Raw genomic sequence first — 15,338 nt, forward strand, 5'->3', positions numbered from 1 at the left:
CCCCCTCTTAATTAGTAAACATTGCGATAACCATTGTACGTTCAGTGCATCCGGAAAGAATTCACAGCGCTTTACTTTTTCCAATTTTTTTTATGATTCAGCCTTATTCCACAATGGGATAAATTCATTTTTTTCCTACAAATTTTTTATATGCAATACCACAACATGAAAAAAATTTGGGGAGATTTTTTCAAATTTAAATTGCGTACGTAAGTATTCACAGCCTTTGCTCAATACTTTGTTAGTGTACCTTTATGAGCAAATACAGCCACAAGTCTTTTTTGTATATGATGCCACAAGCTTGGCACACCTATTTTTGGGCAGTTTTTCACCATTTCTCTTTGAAGCACCTCTCAAGCTCCATCAGGTTGGATGGGAAGCGTTGGAGCACAGCCATTTTCATATCTATCCAGAGATGTTCAATCGGATTCAAGTCTGGGCAACTCAAGGACATTCACAGAGTTTTCTTGAAGCCACTCCTGTGATAGCTTGGCTGTGTGTTTAGGGTCATTGTCCTGCTGAAAGACTAAAGCTGGCCATACAGCTACAGATCGATTGTCAGATTGGGCTAGTTGGAACAAAATCCTGGTAATGGATGAAAGCAAATGACAGTTGACCATTTGCTTTGAATTGCTGGAAAACTGCCAAAAACTGTCATTCAGATATTACCAGGATTTTGTTCCAACCAGCCCAATCTGACAATCTGTAGATGTATGGCAACCTAAACACCACCACCATTTTTCACTGTAAGGATGGTATTGTACTGGTAATGTGCAGTGCCTGGCATTCATGCCAAAGAGTTCATTCTTTGTCTCATCAGACCAGAGAATTTTGTTTCTTATGGTCTGAGAGTCCTTCAGGTGCATATTGGAAACCTGGCTGCCATGTGCCTTTTTTTGAAGACTTGGCTTCCATCTGGCCACTCTACCATACAGGCCTGATTGGTGGATTGCGACAGATATGGTTCTTCTCTCTCCACAGAGGAATCCTGTAGCTCTGACAGAGTGACCATCTGGTTCTTGGTCACCTTCCTGACTTGGACCCTTCTCTCCCTATTGCTCAGTTTAGATTGCTGGCCCGCAATAGGAAGAGTCTTGGTGATGGTTCCGGACTTCTTCCATTGGTGGTCATGGTGGTTCCGGACTTTGCTCATTGGGAGCTTCAAAGCAGCAAATATTTTTTTCTGTACCCTTACCCAGATTTGTGCCTCAAAACAATCCTGTCTCTCTGAGGTCTACAGACAATTCCTTTGACTTCATGCTTGGTTTGTGCTCTGACATGCACTGTCAAGTGTGGAACCTTATATAGACAGGTGTGTTACTTTTTCAAATCATGTCCAATTAGCTGAATTTACCACAAATAAGCTTGTAGGAACATCTCAAGGATGACCAGAGGGAACCGGATGCACCTAAGCTCAATTCTGAGCTTCATGGCAAAGGCTGTGAATACTGATGTACATGTGAATTGTTAGTTTTTTATATTTTTAATACATTTCAAAAGTCTTCCAAAAACTTTTCGCCTTGTCACTATGGGATATTATATGTAGAATTTTTAATTTATACCATTTTAGAATAAGTCTGTAACATAACAAAATGTCGAAAATGTGAAGCACTGTGAAGCTTTCCAGATGTTTTGTAGCTAAATAATGGTACTATTAGGGTGTACCCTGCACCAATCATATAAATCTAATCTCGCAACAACTATAGACATATAATGTTACATTATACCTCTAATGTAACGTCTGCCCCAAGTCAAAGAGTTTTTTTTTCCCTACCAAAGTTTGAATACTATAAGGGTAAAGGTGAATCCTTCCCAAAATAATATACTGAATGATGTCTAAAATCTTATGAGAGTTGATTGCTGATATCTGATTCTGTTATAGATCACCACCACATTCCCAAAAGATCCTGTATATACTTTCTCCACCTCCTCCAACTTATTTCCCATTGAAAACAGAGAAGCCCTGGGTGAGACTCAGGTAAGATGAAGATGTCTATTTAAAGAGTAACATTTTGTTATTTTGTAACCATTTTTATTCAATAGATGAAAAAAGTTGTTACAAAATAAACAGAGGACAAGTCAAAAATAAATTTCAGACATCAGAAAATGTATAAATGCATGTAACATTTTGTTTGTGATGGAATTCTGTATTAAAATGAAAACAAAAACATTTCTCTGCACTCCCTGGTCCTGTGGTGATGCAAAACCTGCAATGTCCTCTCTTCTGCCCGGGCTTGGGTTTTTCAATCTTCTAGCTCCGTTGTCCAGACCCCTTGGGTGAGATTTAATAGGATGAGAGATTCAGAAAGTGAGAGATTTGGGAAAAAATCTCCAGTTTTTTTAAAGCGGCAATCATTTACACTTCAAAATCAAACTGGTTTAGCAGTGTAAATGATTGCCGCTTTAAAAAAAAAAAAAACCTGGAGATTTCTTCCCAAATCTCTCACTTTCTGAATCTCTCATTCTATTAAATCTCACCCCATGTCTGTGCTCTCAAATAGTGAAGAAGCTCACAGGGGAGGAAAATTGACAATGCTGCAAAACTCTTGAAAAAGAACTCCAGTGTGTGTTTTCTTTTTTTGGGGATAGGGTTATCCTTTATTATTCTTGTGAAAGTGACCTTTTCTAAGACAAAGTAATTGGTATAGTACATTAGTACCTCTACCAGAATATTCTGTTTTAATTGTAATATATGTCTCTCTCTCTGGCACACAGGACTTCCATAGTTTGGCCACATACCTTTCCCAGAATCCATCTTCCATCTTCCTTGAGATCATCTCCGATTTTCACTTACTCCTCTTCTTAGTCACCAATGAGGTGATGCCACTACAGGTAAGCACTCATGTTCTTCAGGAACCGGAATTATTACTCATTGAGAGTATAGCAATGTGCAGGAGGAATACAGTAATGCAGAGGGATGCTATTCTGGCTTAACAGTCACAATGTACAGTACTTGCAACTTATTCCAAAATAGAGTAAATTAATTTCCACCCATCAAAGTTCTACACACAATACCCCATAATTACGTGAAAGAACTTTTGGAGAGATTTTTTTTTTTATTTATTTTAAATTTAATAAAAACAAAGAAATCGACTGAATGGATATGTAAGTTGGTTGGCTTCAACACTCCTGCATAACTGTATCCATATACCTTTGGCCAAACTATATATATATATATATATAGGCGTAGGGTCCTGCACTCACATCCAGAAGAGTTGATTAGCAGGGGTGCACCACTAAGGCAGTCCAGTTCAAACAGCCAAATACATCCAGAATGCTTAATACAAAGCAGGGGCACTCACCAATTTTTGCTTCAGTCAGCAATTTTAATGCATAAAGTCAAAAGGAAGTCGACGTTTCAACCCTCAAGGGGCCTTTGTCAAGACATACAGATTAGCCATCAGCACAGCAGGCAGAGAAGGTGTATACTGACACATGCAACTATAGCCATATTTGTACCCTTTAGATTGCCATCATTGCTCACATCTGTGAGGCTCAATCAGCCATTGGTGGTGCAGTGAAACGCACACATAATCAACCCATATATCAGTGTCTACAGCCACAAATCCGTACTGTATAGCTCAATAGGCTTAGCGTTAGTAGGGGCACAATATAACATTGAAGAGAAGCGAAAACGAGCGTGTAAAAGCCGCTAATTACCTTGATACTTGAGTGCTGCAGCAGCATACAAACCGGATGTCCGTATGGTGACACGCATTCGGCTTCCGGTTTTTGCGTTCCAGCAGCAAGTCAGCTGGGACGCAAGGAAGCCGGGGAGAGGGGCTGGGCTACAGCTGACACGTAATGTGTGCGGGTGGATCACCGCATGTTAAAGCCTATTGGTAATCGCTAGGAGATACATATACAGAGCGGTGTAGTGTGGCAGAGAAGCACTGACGAATGGCTATACTAACTATCAAAACAGAACATGATGTATGCTATTTTTAAAGCAATGTTGGTTTACACCGGGGGCATATTATGGCTATTGATTACAATAAAATACATGTACACAAAGACTAAATAAAGGAAACTTATGAAAAAACATAAAGTCTAAGGAACATAAACTTAAAATCTAAGGAAAAATATAAGGAAAAATAAAGATCAGAATATGTTTGACCAGTGGTTATTAAACTAAATGAACATCACTTTATATTCACTGCTTCATTGGAGAAATACGCTGAGGTGATTATATTCATTTAGACCCTTTGGGTCAATTGTATTTAGGCGATTGATCCACCTTGCTTCAAGTTTTTTTAGTTGGAGTTCACGGTTACCGCCCCTTGGGTTTTTCTGAACACGGTCGATGATCATACATCTTAGGCTGGACACTTGATGCCTAGCTTGCATAAAATGCCTCGCGACAGGCTTATCAGAACTACCGGCCAGGAGTGCCGCTTTGATCGAGGTTCTATGGTTAGCCATGCGTTCACGAAAACAGCGGGTGGTGAGTCCTGTATAATACAGTCCGCATGGACATATCAAAATATAGATCACGTGGTCCATAGTACAAATCAACTTCTTATTGATACGGATTTTTTGGCCACTGTGTGGGTGGGCAAATGTTGCACCGGCCATCATTGACCTGCACGTAGTGCATGTAGGGCACTTGAAGCAGCCCTTCTTTCCAGAGGTCAGCCAGGTAGGTGTCTTCAATGACGGATTCATCATTGGCCTCATCAGCATCTGTCGGATGTTGGGGCCCCGTCTATAGGCATTCATGGGTGGCACTTTCTGGTCTAATGCAAGAGCCGGATCCGATCCAACAATTGGCCACAGTTTTTTATATATCGACTGTGTGAGTCCAGACTGATGGTCGTAGGTGCTGACATGGACCATTCTTTTTACTTTGGCGGCTGGCTGTGACTGTGTTGGAGCCTCAAATTTCTTTATGGCTTTCTTGAGACAACGGTCAACACTAGTTGGTGAGTGCCCCCTCTCTAGGAATCTTAGACGCATTTCCTCCAATTGGGTAACTGCGTTGTCCTTAGAGGAATTTATCCGGAGGACTCGCAAGAATTGCGAGATTGGTAGACTCTCCTTGGTTGGCGCTGGATGTTGGCTATTGGCGTGTAAGAGAGTGTTTCGGTCAGTCTCTTTCTTGAACAATGTTGAACCGAGTTTAGACCCCTCTCTATATAGCCTTACATCTAAAAACTCGATAGAGTCACATTTGATATTGTAGGTGAATTTTACAGGCTCATTTAAGTTATTCAGGTAATCGATCATCTCAATAAATTCACATTCAGTGCCAGACCACAAGATAAATATATCGTCGATATATCGGTAAAAACGGAGTAGTTTGTGGCCAAATCTGGGATATATGTGGGTTGTTTCGAACGCCGCCATGTAAAGGTTAGCGTATGATGGCGCTATATTCGAACCCATGGCGGTCCCATTTCTCTGCTCAAAGTACTCCGCTCCATACATGAAAAAGTTTTTCGTCAAAATTAGCTGTACCAGACTAAGCAGGAATTCAACTGGTGGGTGTGTGTGTCCTGCCTGGACTAAACTGTCTCTCAGAGTGTCAATCCCCTGCTGATGTGGGATTATGGTGTATAATGATTGTACATCCATCGTGCACAACCACACATCAGCAGGTAGATTGTCGACACACAGTACCTTATCCAAAAAGTCCCCCGTGTCCTTGAGGTAGCTCGGGACCACCTTCACGAGGGGCTGGAGAAATTGGTCAACGAAGACTGCAAGCGGCTGGAGGAGTGAACCCATGGCGGAGATGATAGGTCGCCCTGGTGGGTCCTCCAGCCGCTTGTGGATCTTCGGTAGCATGTATATGATGGGACAGATGGGGTGATCGACCGACAGATAAAGCATAGTTTTTTTATCAATCCATCCCGCATTCAGTCCCATGGTCAGCAGGTCATCTACAAGAATCTTGGTAGTTCTTGTGGGATTTTGTTTAAGGTGGACATAGGTATGTATATCATCAAGTTGCCTCCGAACTTCCAAGTCATATTTGGCCCAGTCTTGAAGCACAATCGCCCCGCCTTTGTCGGCGGGGCGGATGACAATGTTGGTGTTATTTTTAAGTGACTGGAGAGCCTGCCTTTCGGTTACTGATAAATTAAAGTATTTGGGCTTAATGACACCCATCTGGCTCTTTTCACTTTGGGCCATTCTAGAAAATGTGCCTATACTGGCGTTTCTAGAAACCGGATCGTAGGTGCTGGGTCTGGTAAGTTGGTTGGTATACAACATTTCGTCATTAGAGTTATGAAATTGTTCTCTAAGACGCAGCTTACGGCAGAATTTGTAGTGATCTACCGACCACTCAAACTGGTCATGCGAGGTGGTCGGTATAAAGGAAAGGCCATATGAGAGGACCTTCCGCTCACTCTCACTGAGCATATGGGTTGACAAATTAAAGATCATGTCGGTTTCTTCTTGTCTCTTGGGTATCTTACCCTTCCACCCACCCCTCCTTTGGTGGCTCCTGCAGCGTTTCCTGGCTGGTATGGCGGGTGATTGGATTGGCCCTGACCTAAAAAAGGTTGTCGCCTTCTAGAAGAGCTATCGGATGTGTCCCCCTCAGAGGAGGTGACAGTATCAAAAAATTGTTGTTGCCTCGGACGGCGTGGCCTTGGCGGGCGACGGCCCCGATTTTCAGAGGAGTCTCCTGTAAGCCACCTGTATACCTGGTGATTTTTATAATCACTGTTGACGGTGTCAAGTTTTTTCCGTTTAAATTGTACCAGGTCCTGGTGGTAGGTGTCGACTTGATTTTTTAACTTATCCAGCCACGCCTCACTTTTATCGGCTGTTAACTTTTTCAAATGTAGCGTTTTGAAGCTCTCTAGTTCGGTTCTAACCTTTTTAAGGTCGTTGCCAACCTCTTCAATGACAAGTAATAGTAGGTCCGCGGAGCACTTGTTGAGTACTCCGCACCACCTCGAACAAAAAGCGGGATTATTACGGCCCAAGGTTGGGACGTTGTGAACCCTGAAACCTCTAGGGATCTTTTTATTGCGATGATATTCGCTAAGGAACTGCCCATGTAATAACAGGTCAGTCTCGCGTTTACGTAGGCGCAGTAATTTATGATAAAGATCGCTAGAGGTCTCAGCAGGCAGGTCATGAAATTCTATCTGCTCAAAGTAAATCTTATCTGCATCGTCATCTGTGAGTGAGATGAATGTATTCTGTGCAGATGCCAGAAGAACTTCATCAACAATATTAGCTCCAAATTGCGTCATAATCAGTCATATGTGAAAAATGTTATCCACAAACACAATTTAAAGAAAAAAAGAGGAAAAAATCTCTTAAAGAGAAAATATATAATCTATTCACATAGATGTGACCAGGCACTGAATGTGATACATATACCTATAACCACTGGTCAGATAGAAACACAACATATAAGGACATAGTAAAATATACTGAACTGTTCATTTAGTTTAATAACCACTGGTCAAACATATTCTGATCTTTATTTTTCCTTATATTTTTCCTTAGATTTTAAGTTTATGTTCCTTAGACTTTATGTTTTTTCATAAGTTTCCTTTATTTAGTCTTTGTGTACATGTATTTTATTGTAATCAATAGCCATAATATGCCCCCGGTGTAAACCAACATTGCTTTAAAAATAGCATACATCATGTTCTGTTTTGATAGTTAGTATAGCCATTCGTCAGTGCTTCTCTGCCACACTACACCGCTCTGTATATGTATCTCCTAGCGATTACCAATAGGCTTTAACATGCGGTGATCCACCCGCACACATTACGTGTCAGCTGTAGCCCAGCCCCTCTCCCCGGCTTCCTTGCGTCCCAGCTGACTTGCTGCTGGAACGCAAAAACCGGAAGCCGAATGCGTGTCACCATACGGACATCCGGTTTGTATGCTGCTGCAGCACTCAAGTATCAAGGTAATTAGCGGCTTTTACACGCTCGTTTTCGCTTCTCTTCAATGTTATATTGTGCCCCTACTAACGCTAAGCCTATTGAGCTATACAGTACGGATTTGTGGCTGTAGACACTGATATATGGGTTGATTATGTGTGCGTTTCACTGCACCACCAATGGCTGATTGAGCCTCACAGATGTGAGCAATGATGGCAATCTAAAGGGTACAAATATGGCTATAGTTGCATGTGTCAGTATACACCTTCTCTGCCTGCTGTGCTGATGGCTAATCTGTATGTCTTGACAAAGGCCCCTTGAGGGTTGAAACGTCGACTTCCTTTTGACTTTATGCATTAAAATTGCTGACTGAAGCAAAAATTGGTGAGTGCCCCTGCTTTGTATTAAGCATTCTGGATGTATTTGGCTGTTTGAACTGGACTGCCTTAGTGGTGCACCCCTGCTAATCAACTCTTCTGGATGTGAGTGCAGGACCCTACGCCTAAGTATTGTGGATCCAGCAGGATTGAATCCATCTGCCCTGCACCCATTGAATATTTGCCACTATAATCTACAAATTTAAATATTTGATTTTGGCTACATCAGGCTGACTATACTGATACATGGACCTTATTGGACAGTTCAGTATATTTTACTATGTCCTTATATGTTGTGTTTCTATCTGACCAGTGGTTATAGGTATATGTATCACATTCAGTGCCTGGTCACATCTATGTGAATAGATTATATATTTTCTCTTTAAGAGATTTTTTCCTCTTTTTTTCTTTAAATTGTGTTTGTGGATAACATTTTTCACATATGACTGATTATGACGCAATTTGGAGCTAATATTGTTGATGAAGTTCTTCTGGCATCTGCACAGAATACATTCATCTCACTCACAGATGACGATGCAGATAAGATTTACTTTGAGCAGATAGAATTTCATGACCTGCCTGCTGAGACCTCTAGCGATCTTTATCATAAATTACTGCGCCTACGTAAACGCGAGACTGACCTGTTATTACATGGGCAGTTCCTTAGCGAATATCATCGCAATAAAAAGATCCCTAGAGGTTTCAGGGTTCACAACGTCCCAACCTTGGGCCGTAATAATCCCGCTTTTTGTTCGAGGTGGTGCGGAGTACTCAACAAGTGCTCCGCGGACCTACTATTACTTGTCATTGAAGAGGTTGGCAACGACCTTAAAAAGGTTAGAACCGAACTAGAGAGCTTCAAAACGCTACATTTGAAAAAGTTAACAGCCGATAAAAGTGAGGCGTGGCTGGATAAGTTAAAAAATCAAGTCGACACCTACCACCAGGACCTGGTACAATTTAAACGGAAAAAACTTGACACCGTCAACAGTGATTATAAAAATCACCAGGTATACAGGTGGCTTACAGGAGACTCCTCTGAAAATCGGGGCCGTCGCCCGCCAAGGCCACGCCGTCCGAGGCAACAACAATTTTTTGATACTGTCACCTCCTCTGAGGGGGACACATCCGATAGCTCTTCTAGAAGGCGACAACCTTTTTTAGGTCAGGGCCAATCCAATCACCCGCCATACCAGCCAGGAAACGCTGCAGGAGCCACCAAAGGAGGGGTGGGTGGAAGGGTAAGATACCCAAGAGACAAGAAGAAACCGACATGATCTTTAATTTGTCAACCCATATGCTCAGTGAGAGTGAGCGGAAGGTCCTCTCATATGGCCTTTCCTTTATACCGACCACCTCGCATGACCAGTTTGAGTGGTCGGTAGATCACTACAAATTCTGCCGTAAGCTGCGTCTTAGAGAACAATTTCATAACTCTAATGACGAAATGTTGTATACCAACCAACTTACCAGACCCAGCACCTACGATCCGGTTTCTAGAAACGCCAGTATAGGCACATTTTCTAGAATGGCCCAAAGTGAAAAGAGCCAGATGGGTGTCATTAAGCCCAAATACTTTAATTTATCAGTAACCGAAAGGCAGGCTCTCCAGTCACTTAAAAATAACACCAACATTGTCATCCGCCCCGCCGACAAAGGCGGGGCGATTGTGCTTCAAGACTGGGCCAAATATGACTTGGAAGTTCGGAGGCAACTTGATGATATACATACCTATGTCCACCTTAAACAAAATCCCACAAGAACTACCAAGATTCTTGTAGATGACCTGCTGACCATGGGACTGAATGCGGGATGGATTGATAAAAAAACTATGCTTTATCTGTCGGTCGATCACCCCATCTGTCCCATCATATACATGCTACCGAAGATCCACAAGCGGCTGGAGGACCCACCAGGGCGACCTATCATCTCCGCCATGGGTTCACTCCTCCAGCCGCTTGCAGTCTTCGTTGACCAATTTCTCCAGCCCCTCGTGAAGGTGGTCCCGAGCTACCTCAAGGACACGGGGGACTTTTTGGATAAGGTACTGTGTGTCGACAATCTACCTGCTGATGTGTGGTTGTGCACGATGGATGTACAATCATTATACACCATAATCCCACATCAGCAGGGGATTGACACTCTGAGAGACAGTTTAGTCCAGGCAGGACACACACACCCACCAGTTGAATTCCTGCTTAGTCTGGTACAGCTAATTTTGACGAAAAACTTTTTCATGTATGGAGCGGAGTACTTTGAGCAGAGAAATGGGACCGCCATGGGTTCGAATATAGCGCCATCATACGCTAACCTTTACATGGCGGCGTTCGAAACAACCCACATATATCCCAGATTTGGCCACAAACTACTCCGTTTTTACCGATATATCGACGATATATTTATCTTGTGGTCTGGCACTGAATGTGAATTTATTGAGATGATCGATTACCTGAATAACTTAAATGAGCCTGTAAAATTCACCTACAATATCAAATGTGACTCTATCGAGTTTTTAGATGTAAGGCTATATAGAGAGGGGTCTAAACTCGGTTCAACATTGTTCAAGAAAGAGACTGACCGAAACACTCTCTTACACGCCAATAGCCAACATCCAGCGCCAACCAAGGAGAGTCTACCAATCTCGCAATTCTTGCGAGTCCTCCGGATAAATTCCTCTAAGGACAACGCAGTTACCCAATTGGAGGAAATGCGTCTAAGATTCCTAGAGAGGGGGCACTCACCAACTAGTGTTGACCGTTGTCTCAAGAAAGCCATAAAGAAATTTGAGGCTCCAACACAGTCACAGCCAGCCGCCAAAGTAAAAAGAATGGTCCATGTCAGCACCTACGACCATCAGTCTGGACTCACACAGTCGATATATAAAAAACTGTGGCCAATTGTTGGATCGGATCCGGCTCTTGCATTAGACCAGAAAGTGCCACCCATGAATGCCTATAGACGGGGCCCCAACATCCGACAGATGCTGATGAGGCCAATGATGAATCCGTCATTGAAGACACCTACCTGGCTGACCTCTGGAAAGAAGGGCTGCTTCAAGTGCCCTACATGCACTACGTGCAGGTCAATGATGGCCGGTGCAACATTTGCCCACCCACACAGTGGCCAAAAAATCCGTATCAATAAGAAGTTGATTTGTACTATGGACCACGTGATCTATATTTTGATATGTCCATGCGGACTGTATTATACAGGACTCACCACCCGCTGTTTTCGTGAACGCATGGCTAACCATAGAACCTCGATCAAAGCGGCACTCCTGGCCGGTAGTTCTGATAAGCCTGTCGCGAGGCATTTTATGCAAGCTAGGCATCAAGTGTCCAGCCTAAGATGTATGATCATCGACCGTGTTCAGAAAAACCCAAGGGGCGGTAACCGTGAACTCCAACTAAAAAAACTTGAAGCAAGGTGGATCAATCGCCTAAATACAATTGACCCAAAGGGTCTAAATGAATATAATCACCTCAGCGTATTTCTCCAATGAAGCAGTGAATATAAAGTGATGTTCATTTAGTTTAATAACCACTGGTCAAACATATTCTGATCTTTATTTTTCCTTATATTTTTCCTTAGATTTTAAGTTTATGTTCCTTAGACTTTATGTTTTTTCATAAGTTTCCTTTATTTAGTCTTTGTGTACATGTATTTTATTGTAATCAATAGCCATAATATGCCCCCGGTGTAAACCAACATTGCTTTAAAAATAGCATACATCATGTTCTGTTTTGATAGTTAGTATAGCCATTCGTCAGTGCTTCTCTGCCACACTACACCGCTCTGTATATGTATCTCCTAGCGATTACCAATAGGCTTTAACATGCGGTGATCCACCCGCACACATTACGTGTCAGCTGTAGCCCAGCCCCTCTCCCCGGCTTCCTTGCGTCCCAGCTGACTTGCTGCTGGAACGCAAAAACCGGAAGCCGAATGCGTGTCACCATACGGACATCCGGTTTGTATGCTGCTGCAGCACTCAAGTATCAAGGTAATTAGCGGCTTTTACACGCTCGTTTTCGCTTCTCTTCAATGTTATATTGTGCCCCTACTAACGCTAAGCCTATTGAGCTATACAGTACGGATTTGTGGCTGTAGACACTGATATATGGGTTGATTATGTGTGCGTTTCACTGCACCACCAATGGCTGATTGAGCCTCACAGATGTGAGCAATGATGGCAATCTAAAGGGTACAAATATGGCTATAGTTGCATGTGTCAGTATACACCTTCTCTGCCTGCTGTGCTGATGGCTAATCTGTATGTCTTGACAAAGGCCCCTTGAGGGTTGAAACGTCGACTTCCTTTTGACTTTATGCATTAAAATTGCTGACTGAAGCAAAAATTGGTGAGTGCCCCTGCTTTGTATTAAGCATTCTGGATATATATATATATATATATATATATATATATATATATATATATATATATATATATATATATATATATTTTTAAATAGTTTCGGTGCTGCAGGCTCTTTCCACTCATGATTTTCCCCACAGTAGCTGCTCCCAGCTGCTGGCGTTTCCCAATATTGCAGCCTTATCCAGAGTTTGCTTCCATGGATGAATCAAAGCCGTTCTTTTTAAAGCTATTGTGACCTGCCAATGTGTTAGGATTTCTCCTTTATACGTTTCCCCTGGCCCCTTTTTCCATAAGTATTCACAGCCTTTTCTAAATACTTTTGTTGATACACCTTTGGCAGCAATTACAGCCTCAAGTCTTTTTGAATATGTTGCCACGTACTTCCAACTCAGTATGCAGTGTCACCAGTGTATCCTCGTGCTTTTGCCCAACTGGTAATCCACTGTGAGCTACCCGCACTGCCCTCAGACATCCGGGTTCATCTTCACCACGCTGACACAGGTGGAAGAAGCAGTGGCATTATTCCTACAGGCACTAGCAGAAACCCCAGAGAAACGCATACCACTCACTTGCACTTCACTCAAAAAAAGGTTGGGAACCACTGCTGTAGATGTTATTGGACATTCTTTTTGTCATATGTTCATTTACATGAACAATATGGACATTTAGATGAGCAACTCGCTCACATCCATTTTCACACTTGAAATGTAACAGTATATTGGCTGTCCTTACCAATCATAGAACACCTACCAACTACAATGCAATTATGTATAGGGCAACTTGCTACAAATTATACGCACTGATTGGTATTTAGAACGTAATACAATGATTTTAATGCTAGAGATCATTAATACAGTGCTAATAGAGTATTATGACTACAAAGTCATTTTGTAATGTAAGATTTAAAAAAATCTGTGACTGCAAAAACAAATCGCAATCTTTTGCAGAAACTAATGTAAAGCAATACCTAGCCTTCTCACTGTACAGAATATCATTGTGTTGATCTGTGACTTACAGTATCATGTGTACCCAGCTCACATACCTTGTTTGGTCTTGCATTTAAGATGCTGCCTTAAGAGTAAAACAAATACTTTTAATTTTCATATTTAACTTTGTGTGCACCTATATGTAGCATGCAGCATTTTGTTTTGCTACATGTTATATTAATATGATAGAAATATGGATGCATCTTAAGGGGTGGATTCAATTTTTAAAGCACAATGCAGGGGTATGTGTATATTTGTCATAATGTATACCATTAATATAGCAGCAAAATCATTGATATTTTTTGCAAACATTTATGGAAGCAAATGAAAATTGATGTAGGTGCGATCTGAAATCACATTCTTCCATTTGATTTGCACCTAATTAAATCAACCACTAAAAGTATTCTTATTGCAGTAGAAAAATATTTTATTTCTTCATTACTGATGGTTAGACAACAAGAATGACCATATTTAGTCTCCTTATTATAAGTAAAGCGTAATATTCCATATAGTTTAAATGTGTAAAGAAATATGCATATTGTTGTATAAATCAAATGATTAATATAATTTATTTGACTTGCATGATAAATTGCATCTCCTTTCTGGCCGGGCTTTAATATTGCCTTCTTCCTCTAGGTAAACTAAGGAAGCAGGCAAATAGCTAAATTAAGTCATAGTTGCCCATTTGTCATCAAGCCCTTTAGTATACCTGAGGTTAGTGTTCATTCTCGCACCCGCCAACTTTTAAATCCCATGCAGTTCCTCTTCCCTGCCTGGAATGTCGCTGTCTGCTGTGGTATTTCTAGCACATGTCTGGTTTGCATATCAGTGCTGATATACAGACCACACTGTGCTAGAAGCAGTACAGCAGGCAGGGAAGAGGACCTGCTTGGGTTTTCCGAGTTGGCGGGTGCTAGAATGAACACTAGCGGTTACAAGGCAAAGTTATATCTGTAACAAGGTTTACTTTGGATACTGTAGTTGAGTTTATACACTTCTATGTTTTATATTCTTTTTAAGGGCAGGTTTTTGTGTCATACAGTGGAGAGCCCTGTAACATGTTGGCTGGCAAGCTGTAGAATGTATTACTGTGCTATTTTGGTACAGGAGGAGGAGATGAACATGTTCACAGCTGTAGAACACATGCATGACACGCTAAACAATTTTTAAAGTGCCTAGTTATAGTATATAGCTCTTGGAAACAGAGGTCCCCCAACAGGGTTACTACCTGGTAATATGACCGTTGTCACCGAGAACTGGCTGAAACAATATTGGTGGTTTCCTGGGTATGAAATGTCATTTTCCTCTGAACTGTATTTCTGATCTCGTTAAAAAAAAAAAAAAAACGCTTTCCGAATAGAAAAGTAAAAGCTTTTGCATTTATGTAGCATACAATATTATAATGATACTATCATGTCTTTCTCTTACATAACCAAGAGCAAGGGTGCATGGAAGTGTTATATACTTTTGTAGCAGTGCTTAATAACCTAATTTTGCATTCATGCTACTACTATATACTATCAGGATAACATTTGTTCAGTTCCATGTCGATGTGTTCAGCATTCCTTAGGAGCAGATATCATACACAGATGTCTATGTGGGGCCGGAGCCCCTCTTTATGTACAGTGACTAATTTGGCAGTCGATGACACTGGCAGGAAACCGGTCCCTATTTTATTGGCTGCCCATTGGCAGGAAATTCTTATGTACACATAGAGTGTGTGTAAAGCAGCTGGGATGTG

General features: G+C 41.6%; 1 protein-coding gene across 1 annotated transcript in view; it reads left to right on the forward strand.

Moving 5' to 3' along the window:
* Window positions 1-15,338, forward strand: part of NPLOC4 (NPL4 homolog, ubiquitin recognition factor) — an 86,517-nt gene that overhangs the window by 55,543 nt on the left and 15,636 nt on the right. Inside the window, exons 14-15 of the mRNA XM_083148781.1 lie at window positions 1,883-1,978; window positions 2,716-2,832. Of these exons, the coding sequence (XP_083004907.1) occupies window positions 1,883-1,978; window positions 2,716-2,832 (213 nt within the window). The remainder of the gene's footprint in view (window positions 1-1,882; window positions 1,979-2,715; window positions 2,833-15,338) is intronic.

The sequence above is a fragment of the Crinia signifera genome, chromosome 6 (genome assembly GCF_055691185.1).
Source record: "Crinia signifera chromosome 6, ASM5569118v1, whole genome shotgun sequence".
Lineage (NCBI taxonomy): Eukaryota > Metazoa > Chordata > Amphibia > Anura > Myobatrachidae > Crinia > Crinia signifera.